This window comes from Scyliorhinus torazame, chromosome 11 (assembly GCF_047496885.1).
Source record: "Scyliorhinus torazame isolate Kashiwa2021f chromosome 11, sScyTor2.1, whole genome shotgun sequence".
Classification (NCBI taxonomy): Eukaryota; Metazoa; Chordata; class Chondrichthyes; order Carcharhiniformes; family Scyliorhinidae; genus Scyliorhinus; species Scyliorhinus torazame.
Window position 1 is genome coordinate 44,214,909 of NC_092717.1, and position 19,670 is coordinate 44,234,578.

General features: G+C 45.0%; 1 protein-coding gene across 1 annotated transcript in view; it reads right to left on the reverse strand.

The window, feature by feature from the left end:
* The window catches only part of lrp12 (low density lipoprotein receptor-related protein 12), an 84,548-nt gene that overhangs the window by 16,550 nt on the left and 48,328 nt on the right, over positions 1-19,670 (reverse strand). The window contains exons 4-6 of the mRNA XM_072467214.1: positions 16,331-16,533; positions 10,582-11,683; positions 5,830-5,962 (exon numbers count right to left, since the gene is read on the reverse strand). Of these exons, the coding sequence (XP_072323315.1) occupies positions 5,830-5,962; positions 10,582-11,683; positions 16,331-16,533 (1,438 nt within the window). The remainder of the gene's footprint in view (positions 1-5,829; positions 5,963-10,581; positions 11,684-16,330; positions 16,534-19,670) is intronic.

The following is a 19,670-nucleotide window of genomic DNA, read 5'->3' on the forward strand; positions in this document are numbered from 1 at the left end:
CAACATTGTCTTTTTCCTATGTGAATATTGATGATAAATATTCATTTAGCACCTCTCCTATCTCCTCGGACTCCAAGCACAACTTGCCACTACTGTCCTTGACTGGCCCTACTCTTACCCATGTCATTTGTTTATTCCTGACATATCTGTAGAAAGCTTTAGGGTTATCCTTGATCCTACCTGCCAAAAACTTCTCATGTCCCCTCCTGGCTCTTCTTAGCTCTCTCTTTAGGTCCTTCCTAGCTAACTTGTAACTCTCGAGCGCCCTAACTGAACCTTCATGTCTCATCTTTACATAAGCCTCCTTCTTCCTCTTGACAAGTGTTTTGACTGGTTTAGTAAACCACGGTTCGCTCGCTCGGCCACTTCCTCCCTGTCTGACAGGTACATACTTACCAAGGACACGCAGTAGCTGTTCCTTGAACAAGCTCCACATTTCCATTGTGCCCATCCCCTGCAGTTTTCTTCTCCATCCGATGCATCCTAAGTCATGCCTCATCGCATCACAATTGCCTTTCCCCCAGATATAACTCTTGCCCTGCGGTATATACCTATCCCTTTCCACCACTAAAGTAAACGTAATCGAATTGTGGTCACTTTCACCAAAGTGCTCACCTACCTCCAAATCTAACACCTGTCCTGGTTCATTACCCAGTACCAAATCCAATATGGCCTCGCCTCTCGTTGGCCTATCTACATACTGTGTCAGGAAACCCTCCTGCACACATTGGACAAAAACGGACCCATCTAAAGTACTCGAACTATAGCGTTTCCAGTCAATATTTGGAAAGTTAAAGTCCCCCATAACAACTACCCTGTTGCTTTCGCTCCAATCCAGAATCATTTTTGCCATCCTTTCCTCTACATCTCTGGAACTTTTCAGAGGCCTACGACCTCTCCTTTCCTGTTTCTAACCTCAGCCCATACTACCTCAGTAGACGAGTCCTCATCAAACGTCCTTTCTGCCACCGTAATGCTGTCCTTGACTAACAATGCCATCCCTCCCCCTCTTTTACCACCTTCCCTGAGCTTACTGAAATATCTAAACCCCGGCACCTGCAACAACCATTCCTGTCCCTGCTCTATCCATGTCTCCGAAATGGCCACAACATCGAAGTCCCAGGTACCAACCCATGCCGCAGGTTCACCCACCTTATTCCGGATGCTCCTGGCATTGAAGAAGGCACACTTTAAACCACCTTCCTGCCTGCCGGTACACTCCTGCAACTTTGAAACCTTACTCATGACCTCACTACTCTCAACCTCCTGTATACTTGGTTCCCAAGCCGCTGCTGAACTAGTTTAAACCCTCCCGAAGAGCATTAGCAAATTTCCCCCCCAGGATATTGGTACCCCTCTGGTCCAGGTGTAGACCATCCCGTTTGTAGAGGTCCCGCCGCCGACCCCAGAATGAGCCCCAATTATCCAGAAATCTGAAACCCTCCCTCCTGCACCATCCCTGTAGCCACGTGTTCAACTCCTCTCTCTCCCTATTCCTCGTCTCGCTATCACGTGGCACGGGTAACAACCCAGAGATAATAACTCTGTTTGTCCTAGATCTAAGTTTCCACCCTAGCTCCCTGAATTCCTGCCTTACATCCCTATCCCTTTTCCTACCTATGTCATTGGTACATATGTGGACCACAACTTAGGGCTGCTCCCCCTCCTCCTTATGGATCCTGAAAACACGATCCGAGACATCACACACCCTGGCACCTGGGAGGGAACACACCAATCGCGAGTCTCTCTCATTCCCACAGAATGTCCTATCTATCCCCTAACTATGGAGTCTCCAATGACTAATGCTCTACACCTCTCCCCCCTTCCCTTCTGAGCAACAGGGACAGACTCTGTGCCAGAGACCTGTACCCCATGGCTTACCCAATGCTAACTGTCAAGTCTCTCTTTGATACCGTAGTGAGCAGAATGTATGAAACATGCCTGGTGATCTCGCTGTAACGACTCTCGCTCATAGGCAGGAGAGAATCTGTGGAGGCATCTGGCTCTCCAAAAAGCAGGAACAGAACCATAAAGAGGTGAATGACCATGCTCCGCACACAAAGGATGAACTCCAGACAACTGTCGCTCAGAGGCACCGCACTGGACCCAGGGTCTGCAGACGGCTCCGAACATACCTGCAATGTCAGAGAACCATTATCACCGAAGATTCTGCATATCCAGGGAGCTGGTTGGTCATATCTGCCACCTTCTGCATAATACTACGCCACTGGGACTTGGGAGGACATCCACTGTCAGTGACCCTGAAAGTTAAAACGGCGCTCATTTTTTACGCCAGTGGTTCCTTCTAGGGGTCAACAGGTGTCACCTGTGGGATTTGCAAGCCTCCGCACACAAGTGCATCCAGGACGCATTCTTTGCGAGGGCACATAACCTTGCCCATTTTGCAAGGGCACATAATGCCCATTTTGACCGGCAAGCCAGGATGCAAGAAGGATAGGCTTTGCGCAATTGTCTGGCTTTCCACGTGTCCAGGGTGCCATCAACTGCACTTGTGGCACTCTCTGGAGCATCAACCAGTAAACTATGTGAAACGGAAGGACTTCCCACTTGCTGTATGTCAAACTAGAGGTCATTCATTTTCTTGTGGCACCAGATGGTTGTCCTCTTCTGCAGGGCGTTGGCACTCATGATCGGTGTGAACTTGCCGCTAGATTTCTGCCTTGAGCGTGGATAGATTATTTCATGGTGGGTCACAGCAGCATTGAGTAGTCTCTCTACGGAGGTATTGGAGAATTTCGGGGTGGATTTCCTGGCAGCCATCGCTCCCTGGCAACCTGCAAAATGTGGCTAGTGTGCGCTGGGGCAGCCTTTAAATGCGGAGCCCAATGATTGAGCGCTGAGATGATCGTGGGGCTGTCTTTGCCGATTTCGGGGAAAATCTCGCCCAGGGAATAAAAGGAACCATGGTTGCACGGATATAAAACTGGCTGAGTGAGTGGAAATATTAGTGGTGAAGAGAAAAACATTTGCATAGCTAAGGGGAAAGGGCCAAGAAGCGGAACTCGCTGATTTGCTCCTGCAGAGAGCCATCATAGACACAAGAGAGCAAAATGCTGTATTCGGTAACCATTCTATAATTCCAGACCCACTGACACATTTTGGAGCATCAACAGAGGCCCTGGAAAATGTTGCCTGACACCACCTTTGGATTGCTAATCACCTAAAGCTCTTAACCCCTCTCATTCGATCTCTCCCATACAGTCCATCATTCCCAATTTTCCTCCTCATACACTACCCATCTCATCTTCGCACCCCCCCCCCCACCCCCCCCCTCCTCCTCCCCCCCCCCCCCCCCCCCCCCCCCCCCACATTCCAGATTTAATGTAATATCTACAAATTTGCAGATGACACAAAACTAGGTGGGAGGATGCAGAGATGCTTGAGTGTGATTTGGCCAAGCTGAGTGAGTGGGCAAATACATGGCAGGTGAAGTATAAGGTGGCTAAATGTGAGGTTATCCACTTTAGTAGCAAAAACAGGAATGCAGATTATCTGAGTAGCTATAGATTGAGAAGAGAATGTGCACTGAGACCTGGGAGTCCTTGTACAGCAGTTACTGAAGGTAAGCATGCAGGTAAGGCAGGGGGTAAAGAAGCCAAATGCTATGTTGGTCTTGATAGCAAGAGGATTAGAGTTCAGGAGTAATGCAGCAGTAGTAATCGCTTATTGTCACAAGTAGGCTTCAATGAAGTTACTGTGAAAAGCCCCTAGTCGCCACATTCCGGCACCTGTTCGGGGAGGCCGGTAAGGGAATTGAACCCGCGCTGCTGGCCTTGTTCTGCATTACAAGCCAGCTGTTTAGCCCACTGTGCTAAACCAGCCCCTACGCAGGAGCAGGAATGGCTTGCTGCAATTATACAGGGCCTAGGTGAGACCACACCAGGAATATTGTGTGCAGTTATAGTCTCCTTATCTGAGGAAGGTGTTCTTACTATGGATGGAATGCAGTGAAGGTTTACCAGACTGATTCCTGGGATGGCAAGACTGGCGTACGAGGAGAGATTGAGTCAGTTAGGATTATATTCGCCGGAGTTTAAAAGAATGAAGGGCGAATCTCATAGAAACCTGTAAAATTCTAACAGGGTAGATGCAAGTAGGACGTTTCAGATATCGAGGGAGTCCAGAACCGGGAGTCACAGTCTAAGGATACGGGGCAGACCATTTAGGACTAAGATTAGGAGAACTTTCTTCACCCAGAGAGTGGTGAGCCTGTAGAATTCACTACCACAGAAAACAGCTGATGTTGAGACATTGTATGTTTTCAAGGAGGAGTCAAATATATCTCTTGGGACTAAAGGAATCAAAGGATGTGGGGGGGGGGGGGGGGGTTGGTTGGGAACGGGAACAGGTTACTGAGTTTCTCAGTTCTCTCATCCCATACCTTGTCTACGTTTGAGTGTTTATGCCTTTGTCTAACCCTACTTGTTTCGTAAAGTGTACATGATCTGGATGCCTTGTTGTCAGAAGCCTAGGAGATTGACTAGATTTACATTAAAATTGCTGAGTGGGTTACAGCATTCTATTTCATAATTTAAAAACAAAACCTTGTCAGCCTTCTCCCCTTTCAGCCTCTTCCATTATAAATATGCTCATTCTTACCTCCAGTAGCTGGGCTCTGCAAACATTGGGCATGTAACATTAGTTAACCCAGTTGTGTTTCTGCAAACACCAAAGCCAATGGCTGCACGTATGGAAACATGTTTTCTTGTTATCCATGTCCCAAGTTTTATTTGATGAAAATTGTTGCGCGCTCAAACAATGCTGTTCCCCAATTTGTGATTTAATACATTAACTTCACCTTGAGCCAACTCCTCCTTCTATGCCATCAGGATTGTGCCACTCATTGAATGATCTCAGTACACCAATGACTCCTCCTTCATCGTGCTGGTAGCATCTCCCTCCCTACCTGGTGAGTACGCTGGCAGAACCATCCATAACCCAGTCACTGAGTAACAACCATGTCAGTTCTATACCCTCCCATCCCTTATTAACTGAATTCCCTCGCTGATACTTTTCTTGGCAATGGTCATCCTCCTGCTCTCTCAGCTTCTCTCCCTTAGTTCAATTATTCCCCGACCCTTAATCTGGTTTGACCTGATATTTACATTTGTCCTGACAGTAGTTACGCAAAACCATTGATCAGCAAGCAGGAAAAAGCCAAGAAAAACAAACTTGGCTGAATACCCAGTGGTTCGGTAAATATGGTTCCAGAAAAAGAGACTGCACAATAATTGCAGTTCTGTTCAATTACACAGCGTATCATGGCTTTGTACTCAAATAGATTTCTCGCTGATTTACAAGCAAGATTATGATTCATCTGATTAGGATTATACTGAAGTTGACATCTGCAGCCTCAGAATCTAACTTGTACAAAAAACGACAGTTAACTCCAGCCGTTCCCCCAAAATCTCACAACGGGTGAAATCGCAAAGGCTGAACTCATGCATGTACAAAGGTGGCGCATGCACAGTGCACACATTCTATGTGGGAAAGGTCAAAGTTGAACCTTCCTACTGTTGATTCTCTGACACGTCTAATAAAGTAAGAATCGTTGGTGCACACACTCCTGTGTGTGGTTGAATATAAGCAATTCATTGTAATGCCTCCTGCACTGGTATATGCCAAATCGTGGATAAGTGAACTTTCAGGGGCACAAATCACGATTAGATATACAAACAGATTCATGCAGGTAAACAAATTTGCGATAGAGGGGGTCGTAAACAACAGGAGTTTACTGTAAGTGAAACAACACTGCTTACAGTAGGAATAAGACAAATACAAGATAAATCAAAGATGATAAGGCATTACCTGATTTGATGAGCAAACAGGAAAATCTTCCACTGGGGGAATCAAGCCTTGTGCAATTAACTGGCCATAGGATGGAGGAGCCTCTCTTCGCAGCAGTTCAGCTTCAACTCTTGACAAATGTGTTTCAAAAGACCTTAGAAAGAAGGGTGAAAACAATTGAGTCCTCCTGATACTGACACAAACACAGTAGCATTTATTGAAAAAGAGTCACATTTTGCTTGAGATGTTGGCCGGAAGTTTCAAGCCATTTACGCCGGTCGGATCCTCCGGTCCCGCCGCCGACACACTTCCACCACGGGTTTCCCAATGGCAGGAAGTGAATTCAACGGAAACCTCCATTGACAACGGCAGGACCAGAGGATCCCACCACCAGCCAATGATGTGCTGCCTCTGCCGCCGAGAAATATCCAGGACTTTGTTCTTTTACTGTAGTAGTAATTGATATTTATCCTTCATCTTTTGTACAGATCAAAAGGGACAAGTTACTGGTTTAGAGATATTTAATTCAAATACCTCAAGCTAAACCAGAGAACTGTTTTACTGTTAAGTGCACAGCTGGTAATACAGCAGCACTGCTCAGTTCTTTGTGTATTGTATTGTTGCTGAAGGAACATGACATATGGCACAGATTCTCCAGCACCGCCACAACAACTTGCATCCAAAATCACCATCTGTCACTCGAAAGAGCACCACACAGTTTACACAATTATACGCGACCAATCTACTTCTCTTCAAAATTACCTGCACAAATCATTAGATGTTATTTAAGACGAGGATCATTGGAAGACATAAATCATTTGTTTATCAATGTAATTGTGCTGCAGAGGTCATTGTCTTTCAAGTTCTCAAACCAAAAGCTCTTTTCCACGCTCACAGTTGATTACAAATGCACTGTCAAGTGATATGAGTGTGCGGGTGGACAGTGGCAAGAGAGAAAAGGATATCTTAAATGGGAAGCATCGGCAGGACTAAATGATTTTCAAAATCCACAGATGCAAGCAGATTTCTGCCCACATATTACTTCATACCAATTGTGCTATTTGAGGTCAAGTCGGAGAACTCACAAGGGGGCAGAAATCAACATCTTGTGAATGGCCAACTTTGTTAAGATCCATGCTATAATAAGTAAGAGGGATGGAAAGAAAATCTATAGTCCTGTGGCGACCTCTCAAATCCCAGTGAGTAGGCCACTCTCAAGATAGCTCAGATTGGAGATGGTCGGCACAACATCGTGGGCTGAAGGGCCTGTACTGTGCTGTACTGTTCTATATGTGAGAACAGCGACCACCATTCCCTGGATGTGCAAAATCCCCAAACAATCCCCCAATCTGAAAAAAGCATAGAGAATCATAGAGCTAAGAAGAGGGCCATTTGGCTCCTCATGCTTCTGCCAACTCTTTGAAATGTATTTGTACATTGATATTTCTGAGTAGAGAGATATGCCTCAAAGCAAGTTGCTGGTTAAATTGGCAACCAACACACACAGACACACACACAGAAACACACACAGACAGACACACACACAGACACACACACAGACACACACACAGACACACACACACGTTTGGGAACTGATATCGCCAAATCACTCCACTGTCAACATTAACTTAACTGTACCAGCCACATAAATACTATGGTAACAACAGCAGGCGAGGGGCTGGGAATTTTGTGGTGAGTAACCTCCTGACTCCCCAAAGCTGTCTATCTAGAAGGCACAAGTCAAGAAAATGAGGTCAGTGCCAGCCAACAAGACAGAAAAGGACAAGGTAACCGCACTGGCTCAGCATTCCATCCACTACCCCAAACATTCAGTCCCTCCACCACCTCTACACAGTGGCAGCTGTATGTACCAACTAGAAGATGCACTGCAGCAACTCGTGAAGGTTCCTTTGGCTGCACCTTCCAAACCCACAACCTGCATCATGTGGCCGGACAAGGGCAGCAGACGCACATCTGTAAGCTCCTCTCTCTACCCTCCCCCACAAATTACACACCAAGGGCATATAGGGATGGGCTATGCTGGCCTTGTTAGCGACGTACACCTCCCACGAACAAATAAAAAACCATGAATTTTGTACACAAGCTAACACAAGTTGCCCCACTATCTCTACCTTCACCCATTGGGTTTTCAGCTTTCTCCATCTTCAAAGAAATTAAACAACTAGAAATTAAACAATTGCTTTCATAAAACAGATCATCACATTTACTTTGAAGATATGACCTTGTTTCAATGAAGGTACTTGATGCTTGGTAACACCTTGTGCTGAAAATTTGTGCTGAACTACTTTTAGAAGTGCAAGCTTAATTACAGGAATAAAGCCATAAGTTTGTGGTCGAGACCTTTTCGTATTGCCTTTCATATATTTGATCAAAACATTTCAAAAAATAATTGGGTCCATCCTCTATGTAATTAGTCTTAAGACTGCCAATGGTGTTGTTCCTATTAATTTAATGGCCATTTATCACCTATTAAATAGTTATTTTCCAATTTTAATAATCACCAGCTACATCTTTCACAGCCTTTTCTGCCCAAATTACTCTATGACAAGCCACTGCCCATCATTATATGAACTGCTTTGGAGACCAGCATTAATATGAAAGTTGTTTGATGTAGACAGTGCATTTAGTCAAGAGATAATAATCAGAATGACAAACACTCAATAATTACAGCGACAATTTATTTGACCTGTTGCAAATCTCTACTCTACAGGCAAATCACATATCACCAAGTATTCCAAATTGCTGTCGCCAATCAAGATCAATACAGTAAAAGGAATGGACTGTACAACACACACACAGTCACCCTGATATTCCACATTCAGGTCAAGATTAACGCGAGTGCTTGTGTTAATTCTATTTGTAAAATATTGCAAATTCCAAGGTGAGTGGATTATAATCACCCTCAAAAACCTGACCTACAAATTAGCTGAACTAAATTTAAATTTTACCTAAAATTACGTGATATGGAGACTCAACTGGACTTTACACTTGCTGGGTAAGGAGCCCTCACCTTATTTGACATTGGCATCCACCTCTCTTTATAATAAACTTACTGGTACTCCATTCCAAACTCCTAATGTACAAGATAATGCCACCATAATCCACACAAATAAATTATCTTAATTGGGAGAATCCAAGGGTAACCATTCCGAACATGCGGTATTCTTTGTTGCTCTAAGGTTGGCATTAAAACTTGATGTCGGGCTTAGAAAACAGGGAGCTTTGTTCTGCCGTTGGATTGTGCTGTATCTGAACACAGATTACATCATCTTGATATTGGACATGACAGTGGAATTTGCAGTAATCTTATACTTTGGGAACATTGAAAATAGAAACAAAAGGCTATATATTATTGACTTGTTTTCAAAAGTATGATGGACATGCCTTAACAGTTGCCATCTGCAGACACAAGTGCTATAGCCATACAATTATCCATTCCTGAGAGTGATTAATATCTATTTTCAAGCAGTAAATTTCAGACCAGAAATGCTTCAATTTTAAGGAGGGGATGGCCTTGTAGGTCAGGTTGAAAAATGAGCAAGGGTTGCAAGAGTAACGCAATATCATCAATCTTTTAGAATTGCAACCTAGCTTCCATACATTATGTAGGAAATGGAAAAGCACTGTAGGAATCAATATTTGTTTTACTATTTCTATCACAGTTTCTTCCCATTATTGACTCACTAACAACTGATATTCTATAAACACTGTCATTGCTAAATTAGGAATCCCGTTATGGCCGTTAACTCTCGTGAGAGGGCCATAACGAGATTTGCACTGGGGAGATCACAATGTGATCCTAGCTCTGGTAAAGTAATCAGGCTCCTGCCCAGTGAGGGTGTGAACCTGATAACCATCAATTTGAATTAATTTATTCATTTAAGTATGCCTAAAAGACATAACAGCGTAACTTCCGGGGGGGTGCCTGATGATCCCCTTGGAATCACTTCTGCTCTCCAGCAGTCGAGGTGACCCCCAGCAGTGCCGACCTTGGAGATCCAGTGCCGGGGCTTTCAGTAAACCCATTTGTTTGGGAGGGGGGAAAATGCCTCCCTATTTTTTATTTTGCCGAAGTGACAGATGATCATGAGAGAAAACCTGGCTATTTCTCTGGAGAGAAACACGCCGGTTTCAGTCAGAACCTGACACTTCACCATTTTTGGGAAAAATTTCACATCCAATCAAAAAGTCCCCTCCTTAACTCCAAGCTTCATTTTTCCTAAACATCAAACGTCATTGTTTCGCCAAGATAAGGCCAAGAACAAATAATAATAATAATCGCTTATTGTCACAAGTAGGCTTCAACAAAGTTACTGTGAAAAGCCCCTAGTCGCCACATTCCAGCGCCTGTTCGGGGAGGCCGGTACGAGAATTGAACCCGTGCTGCTGGCCTTGTTCTACATTACAAGCCAGCTGTTTAGCCCATTGTGCTAAACCAGCCCCCAAATTACTTAATAATTCTGGTTTATAAGGATTCTACATTAACTTCCTTCCCAATTTTTTCCTCTTCCACTTCGTAGGCAGCTTTTCCAAACTTCAACTTGATAAACCACCAAAATATTTTGAATATATCAGATAGAAAATATTTACTCCTTATCCCAAAACAAGAATAAATATGTCTGCTACTAGGTTTATTAAAATTGCCATGAGCTAAACTTGAAATGAAGAATCTGGCAATTGAAACACTGTACTTGAATTTTTAAAGAAATCATTAACATTTCATCTTCACATTAATATTTAATCTCCACTCACCTGCGTTCAAACATTCTCAGAGAGTATAGTTTGCAGGTACATCCTAGCGCAATCACAAGGAGTAGTCCACAGATTAAACTGCCAATGACTGCTGCAGTTATCACTCTGGTGGGTACAATAACAGGACAGTGCTCTTCATCACTCCCATCACCACAGTCATCCTGCGCATCACAAACCCAGCTCTCAAATACGCAGCGGTTGTTCTTGCAGTGGAAGTTACCAGGCTGACAAAAGAAACAGTTCTTCTCGTCTGAGCCATTCGGACAATGGTTCTGGTAGTTGCAGCGGTCAGACAGAGGGTAGCACACACCATTGCGAGAGCAGGGGAACTCATCCTTCTGACATGAGCTGCAATTGTGCTCGTCTCTGCCATTTGGGCAGTGCCAATATCCATCACAGCGCTGTTGCTCTGTGTAGCAGCCCCAATTGCCTCCACAAGGAATCTCCCATGGAAGGCAAAATCCTGCAACTTGGTAGGTTGCATTAAAACCTCTAGCTGCGTTTACTTTGTCAGCATAAAAATGTACCCGCACCTGTCCAGAAGAGGAGATGACCGTGATCGGTGGTCGGGAATCAAAAGATGTCAGGACACGTAGTAACTTGTGTGAATTTTCCTCCAGGCCATCATACACTTTGACATAATCCCCGTAGCCTGTGCCGTCCAGCTTAAAGTCAGTGATTCGCAAAATGATTTTCCGTCGGTCTCCAGTATCTATCAGCCATGTGCAGTTGCTTCCAGGCGGATAAAATGCAGGATAATTTGGAGAACTGAACGTGCCATAAAAGTTTCTCAGCCAGTCCCCACAACTAGGGGCATCACAATCTATTTCGTCTTCTAAATCAAGGCAGTCAATATTCCCATCACAACGCAAGGCCTCAGGTAAGCACATATAAGCTGCAGTATATCTTGAGAGACACTGAAACTGATCATAGGTGCAAGGCTGAAATGGAAAGGCAGTCGGGGGCATTGATCGCTCACATAGCTCTTCATCAGAATTGTCACCACATTCATCCATCGTGTTGCATTTCCAAATATCAGGGATACATTTTCCATTATCGCAGTGGAACTGGTCCCAGTCACAGCCTGTCTCAGCAGATTTTCCTGAAAGGAAAGTATACTCTCATAAGTCACTATGTGAAAAGCAGCATTGGTTCAAGCAGCTGGCTCATTTAAACCTTCATCAAAGTGGAGGAACAGAAATGTCAATCTTTTCATTAAAGTATGCCTTTTTGCATTATAACCATTTCAGAAAAAAATTTCAGTAGAAAATATCACACTCAGGGCCAAGCTATCAGCTTGACACATTACTACAATACCAATGGTGCTGTTACATACCTCTTACTTACTTACTTCTTTTCACCGTTCAAAATGTACTTTATAACTCTAGCTAGGTATGGTTGCCAACACCAAGGAGGTAATACAGAATGGGCTATTCTAGACAGTTTATAAGACCATAAAACATAGGAGCAGTTCCCAATTTTTTTCCCAATAAAGTATAAATGCAAAGCAATGCAAGCAGAAATTAAAGCTTTTGATTTAAGACAAGACTATTCCTCCTTTTCCACTTCATAAATTTTCTGATGGCAGGCACTCCTCACCTTCCTACAGCCATTGCTTCGTCCTCCCATGCCATCGTGCATCCAAGGGACAAGACAGTCTGCCAGCTTTATGGCCATAATCAATTCAACTGCTATTACTAGCAGCCACGAAATACACACGAATAGCCCATTAGAGGTTTTCTCACTTTTTCCTCCATCGGGTCACAAAGGTCAACGTATGCCATAGTGCACTGGCCCTCCAATTGAAAGTGTCACTGGACCTTGTGAGTTGCACTCTTCTTAAATTTTAGTACAAAGATACTGCAAGTGGTCAGGGCTGCAGATCTACAGTTCAGCTACTTGTTAAAATCTTAGTGACTACAAAATATGGAAAGAAAACATGAGAGTTTCTTTCGAAATTTTAGCAGTAAAAAGGCATTGTATTTGGCCAGCAATGAGTGCATGGAGGCTTGGGCAACATGGAAGTGGGGGAAGGTTTTAACTCTTCTTATATTTTTTGCATTTCCACAAGGCCAAAGATATAAGAGCAGAATTAGGCCATTCCCCCATCGAGTCTGCTCTGCCATTCAATCATAGCTAATATGTTTCTCATCCCCATTCTCCTACCTTTGCCCTGTAACCCTTGATCCCCTTATTAATCAAGAACCTATCTATCTCGGTCTTAAAGATGCTCAGTGACTTGGCCTCCACAGCCGACAGCAAATTGGCATTCAAAAATGAGTATAAGCTTATCTGTCCATTCATCCAATTTTTGTTTTATAAATTTAGAGAACCCAATTTATTTTTTCCAATTAAGGGGCAATTTAGTGTGGCGAGTTCACCTTCCCTGCACATCTTTAGGGTAAGACCCACACAGGCACGTGGAGAATGTGCAAAATGCCACATGGACAGTGACCCTGAGCCAGGATCAAACCAGGGCCCTTGGCACTGTGAGGCAGCAGTGCTAACCACTGCGCCACTGTGTCGCCCCTCATTCATCTAACATGTTACATATAATTAAATAAATTAGATATACAATACTAGATGGGAAGCAACATCTATTTTGACACAAATAGTAAATTAAGGATGTCTTTCCATAAAGTAGAGTTATATATGAGTTTTTGCAGGTGTTAAAAAGCAGTGAATGACTTAATATTGCAACAAATATTAAACGGAGGGTAAGAAAGTATATAGCTAAAGGCGGTAGTTAGGTTGAAAATGCAGGATAAAAATAGCACCTTGACCGTCAAAACAGGATCTCTGTTTAGGAATGGCAGCAGGAGGCGTGGTGGCAACAAATAATTTATCCCTAAGAGTTTGAAATGGGTTTCTTTGAGATTTGGTTTAGGGTACTTGCAACCATTGATTCAAAATGTAATTATTTTTCTTTCCCTGTCCCTAGTCTTTCCTTCTTTACTCTCCGATGGGCTTCCCGGTGGTCTAAATTAACTCAAATCAATAAGCTAGTGCCCAAAGCCCTCTAAATTCTCATGAAAGATCATCACCTTAAAATACAAACTATTCCTGTCGGCACAGATGCTGTCAAGCCAGCTGAGTGTTTCCAGCGCTTAGCTTTTATTTCAGATTTCCAGCATCGGCAGTATTCCGCTTTTGTTTTTGTAGCCTTAAACTGTTATTCATTCTTGGTCAAATAGGTTACATAGCCACAACTTCAACTAAATTAGACTTAATTATCTGGCGAAGTAAAGCGGCCATTTTTGCATTCATCAGTTTCTTTCTGGAGGACAGCACCAATCTCATTTTGAGAGGATGATGCGTATGAGTGTTGACCGACTTCAGCCAAGTAGCTGCTTTCAGTATATCTGCATTATCAGTGGCAATGTATTCAGATGCTTCACAGATTGATCCCTGAATTTAATTTCGGGTTCGACAGGGACAATTTTTCAACCTGTTTGTTTTCTGGAAAATTAATTCCACTTTTCTCTTTCTTTCATGTCATAAACAGAGGCGCAAATGCATCCTCCAGGCTGCTTGTCAACAGTTTTATTACGTTTAACACTAACTTGAGCTCAGCACTGCCAACAGGATTGAACGACTGAGACAGAATCTTTATGTGTAGAAAAAATGCATTACCCGGATGCTGTACACCAAATTTGTCACAAGCTATTTGTTACTCCGAAAAATAATCAAAAGTCGAAGACTGTGCAGAATAGTTAAATTAGATGGGTAGTAGAAAAAAAAGACCTTCAATTTATGTCTGTGTCAGGAGAGGAAAATGGGTCTTTATCACAGTCGGGATTTTGAGTGTATGATTTTGACGATTCAGGGGCGGAATTCTCCCCCAACGGCGCGATATCCGCCGACTGGCGCCCAAAACGGCCAGTCAGACGGGCATCGCGCCGCCCCAAAGGTGCGGAATGCTTCGCATCTTTGGGGGCCGAGCCCCGACATTGAGGGGCTAGGCCAGTGCCGGAGGGATTTCCGCCCCGCCAGCTGGCGGAAACGGCGTTTGTTGCCCCGCCAGCTGGTGCGGAAATGACATCCCCAGGCGGCGCATGCGCGGGAGTGTCAGCGGCCGCTGACAGTTTCCCACGCATGCGCAGTGGGGAGAGTCTCTTCCGCCTCCGCCATGGTGGAGGCCGTTGCGGAGGCGGAAGGGAAAGAGTGCCCCCACGGCACAGGCCCGCCCGCGGATCGGTGGGCCCCGATCGCGGGCCAGGCCACTGTTGGGGCACCCCCTGGGGTCAGATCGCCCCGCCCCCCCCCAGGACCCCGGAGCCCGCCCACGCCGCCTTGTCCCGCCGGTAAATACCTACTTTAATTTACGCCGGCGGGACAGGCAATTTCTCGGCGGGACTTCGGCCCATCCGGGCCGGAGAATTGAGCGGGGGGGGGGGCCCGCCCCCTCCGAATATCCGGTACCGGAGACTTCGGCAACCGGCGGGGGTGGGATTCACGGCGGCCAACGGCCATTCTCCGAACCGCTGGGGGGTCGGAGAATGACGCCCCTGGTGAGTGCAAAGAAGAGCTGGGGAATTCTCAGGAAGTTTCCACATCAAAGACTCCATTGAAAAGGAAAGCACATCAAACTGAGGGCAACCTACTGACACCGGTGGGAAATTGGTTCAAAGGTAGAAGACAGAAATGGACATGTCCTACAAATGACAAGGTGTGATTAGTGGCATCCTCACGGATCTATACTTGGGACTCACAATTTCATTATTAATGAAGGACTTAAGATTGAGAGCTTTAGATCCAACTTTGCTGACTACACAAAGTTAGCACAGCTAATAATATAGTAGAAAGTTGCACAGGAACATTGACAGTTTGAGTGAATGGGCAAAACTGTGAAAGATGGAGTTTAATGTGGTGAAATGTGAGGTCATCCATATACCCAGGATAAATCAGAGTATATGTTTTTAAATGTATTCATGGGATGTGGGCTCCTTTGGCTAGGCCAGCATTTACTGTCCATCACGAATTGCCCTTCAGAAGATAGTGGTGAGCTGCCTTCTTGAACCACTGCAGTCCAAGTGGTGTAGGTACATCCACAGTGCTGTTATGGAGGAAGCTCTGAGATTTTGAGCAGTGAAGAACAGCAATATATTTCCCAGTCAGGTTGGTATTTGTCTTGGAGGGAAACTTGCAGGTGCTAGTGTTCCAATTGTATCTGCTACCCTTGTCCTTTTGGATAGTAGTGTTTGTTGCTTTCGAAGATGCTGTCTAAGGAACCTTGGTGAGTTCCTGCATTGGTGAGACTGTATTTATAAATAGTGAGAAGCTAAGAAGTGAGGAGCAGAGTAATTTAAGGATCCAATCACTAAGGAATCACTAAATGCTAGTGGACAGGTACAAAAAAATAATTTTTAAGGCTAATGAAATGTTGGCCTTTTTCATAATGGTATGGAACACCAATCACAGGAGAGTTACCAAATAAAATATGACACTGAACCACATCAGGAAAAACAGGACAGGCGAGGGAGGTTTTCAGAAGCGTCTTAAAGGAAGAAATAGAGCTAGAGAGGTTTAGGGAGGGAATTGCCAGGCCTAGGGTCTCAGCAGTTGAAGGCATGGCCTCAGAGTGATGCAGCGATTAAAATCAGGGGTGCACAAGAATCCAAAGCTTGAGGAATAGAGATCTCAGAGGACTGGAGGGCTGAAAGAAGTCAAAGAGATAAGGAGGGGCAGTAGAAAAGAAAAAACAAACTATCTTTGTATTCCATTTTAAAAAAAACAATTCTATACATACCTGTGACGTAAGAGAGCCGGAATCCTTTTCCGGTGTACCTGTCATCTGAATGAAACTTAATCCAGACGTGGTCTTTTGCAGATATGTAAGGTGCTGGAATAGCAGAACCACACACCCGAGTTCCCTCCACACTTTTGTATGTTCCTATAGTTAGCCAGTCTGAACTGCACCAAGCAGAGTTCTGGATATCAAAATCCTGAAAGCTAAAGGCAAAAAAGGGTAATAGCTCTCAACTTTCACAGCAAAACAAAAAATCCATCATGATAAATCCAGTTGCTATATTGTCAGAGGGGGTGCTTTTCTGATGAGTAGCTAAACAGAAGCTTCATGGACAGCCGACAAAAGATCCCATGGCATTATGCTAGGAGCAGAAAACTCCCTCATCTACCAAATATAGATCATCTGGTTCATTCATTTCCTTTCTGTTTGTGGAGTCTTACTTTGCACAAATTAGCTATCACAGCTGTTACATAACAACTTCACTTGTAAAACAATCTATTTTTTTTTTTAAAACTCTTTAGACCTTCCCAAGGGCATTCAGCTCCTAGATCTGAATTTTACACTCCCTCTGGCGGGGTTGTCGGTGGGGGGTGAGTGTAAAATTCCTTGAATGGATTTCCCGCTGGGTTCCTGCCCTTCTCGATCTCAATGCAATTTACGCTGGGCAGCTGAGGCCTCAGACAGGCCGCCCACCCGTGCCCCAGTTGATTTCCTTCAGTAGCAAATAATTGCCCACTTAAGGGTCATTTCTGCCCAACCTAAATTTAAGGGTGGGGGAAGCCCAAAGTAATCGGGTTCAGGCCTCAGCAGGACTGGGGTTGGTGCCCCCCCCCCCCCCCCCCCCAGCCTTCACCCTTAAGGTCCAGTAACCGCAGGACCTCCTTCCTCCACACTCTGGCCAATACTCTAATCTCCCACTGTCCACATCCCTCAGGGCTCCCCTATCCTTCCCGCCCCGAGACCCCCAAAACTCACCCCTCCCTGGAATGCCATGGTTTAGACTCTGGAGACTGCTGCAGAGACTAGAGCGAGGCCAGCTTTCTAAGGTGGGACTTCCTCCTGAGCGAGGAGCGGAAGTCCTGCCTGCAGCCAATTAACTCTTGTTAAACTGTGAAATGGCTGGGGGCAGACAGCATCGGTGGGGATGAGGTCCCCGCTGACTCTTCGGATGCCAGGACAGCAAACCCTCCCATCCTAAACATCCTGACCTATGTAAATATAAGTTCTTATCATAATTTCTTCTTTTCCTTTGAAGTCTTTCTGAACAGCAGCTGCAGCTTCTGTTGGAGCTCATTCCCCAATTAAAAGGTCATCAGGTGCTTTGAGATGTTTTTCCAAAAAGCTCAGTATCAAAGTATTCTGGCTGTCTCTTTTCTCCTTTAGTTACATATACTGCAATTCAACTGGCTAGGGTATTTTCAGTAGGTACAGAGTCTCAGAAAATAGTTTGAATTCAAAACTGTAACACGCCAAAGATATATTCAAAAGTTTGAATTTTCATATTTGTTTCAACATGCACAGATCAGCTCTGTATAGCATAAGTGTTTGTATCACCTGACAATTAATTGAAAAGACTTCAGGAAATGTCATAACTTGGGACATTATCCTAGATTTTGATAAAAGCAAATACTGCGGGTGCTGGAAATCTGGGGCGCGATTCTCTGCTCCCGCGCCGTTTCAGAGAATCGCCTGGATCGCCAGATTTTCCCGCGACGCCGGTCCGACGCCCTCCCGCGATTCACGGAAGCGGCCAGATCGGTACAATCGCGTTTTGCGCGGCATGGTCCAGTGAATCGCCCGAGACAGCCAAAATGGCGATTCACAGGTACCCCCGCAATTCTCAGTGCCGGATGGGCCGAGCGGCCTGCCCAAAACGGCGGGTTCCCCCCGGCGCCGTCCACACCTGGTTGCTGCCGGCGGGAACAGTGCGGGAACGCTGGGGGGGGGATACTGCACCGGGGGGGCCTCAAATGGGGTCTGGCCCACTGATCGTCGGGCCGGCCTCTCTGAAGGCAGACCTCCTTTCTTCCGCAGCCCTGCAAGATCCGTCTGACATCTTCTTGTGGGGCAGACTCGGGGAGGACGGCAACCAGGCATGCGCGGGTGATGCCAGTTATGCGGCGCCGGCCGCGTCATGTATGTGGCGCTTGCCTGGCGCGCGAAAATGACGCGGCGCCGCTCCTAGCCCATTTTCGGGCCCTGAATCGGTCGGGATAGGGGCCGTTTTGCGCCGTTGTGAACCTCGACGGCGTTCACGATGGCGCGAACACTGTCTCCATTTCAGAGAATCGCGCCCCTGAAATAAAAATAGAAAATGCTGGAAAAACTCAGCAGGTCTAGCAGCACCTGTGGAGGGAAAAACAGAGTTAACATTTGGAGTTCGTATGACTCCTCTTCAGAGATGAAGAGTCATATGGATCCGAAACCTGCTGAGTATTTCCAGCAATTTCTGTTACTATTTCAGATTTTGAGTTGCTTTCAATGCCTCAACCATTTGCAGCTTTTTAAAAATTAATTCATGGGGTTTCGGCATTGCTGGCTAGACCAGTATTTTAGCCCATCCCTAACTGCCCTTAAGGCAATGGTGAGCTGCCTACTTGAACGGCTGCAATTCATCTGGTATAGTAGGTCCACCCACAGTGCAATTAGGGGGAGAGCTCCAGGATTTTGACCCAGCGACACTGAAGGAAAGGCAATATATTTCCACGTCAGGATGGTGAGCAACCTAGAGGGGAATTTCCAGGTGGTGGTGTTACCCATGTGTCTGCTGTCCTTGTCCTTCGAGATGGTAGCGGTCACTGATTTGGAAAGTACTGCCCAAGGTGCCTTGGCGAGTTCCTGCTACATAGATAATTCCATTCAGCTATAGACAGGTTGGGTTTCAGCTCCTTTTGGCATTTTCATTGTGTAAAGGTGCAAAATTAACTTTAAACAAGTATTAAATTAATTTGACAACGTATTTAAAAGAAAGCGAAACCCCCCCCCAAAAAAAAATCAGTGCAATGCTGTGCAGATTTGATACTAAATGTTGACAATTTTTCTATTATTCATAGCCATTCCAGAAGAGATGGTATGGCTTTAAAGGGAGTTGCAATCCTTTAAGAAAGTTTTTGTGCAGAGATGGTCTCATGTAGTTGTATGGCTGTGCTGGAGTCCATCTGTTTGGTAGAAGAGAATTTGCCTCGGCTCAATACTGAAGTGCGCACTTCAATGAGGAAGGGAAGTTAGACAAGGAGAAGGGTTTAGGTGACAAACACCACACACACTACAATTAAAGTTCAAGACTAAAGTTTGTTTCTTTTTCATACTCTTTCCTTGTAGAATAATAGTGGAAGGATGT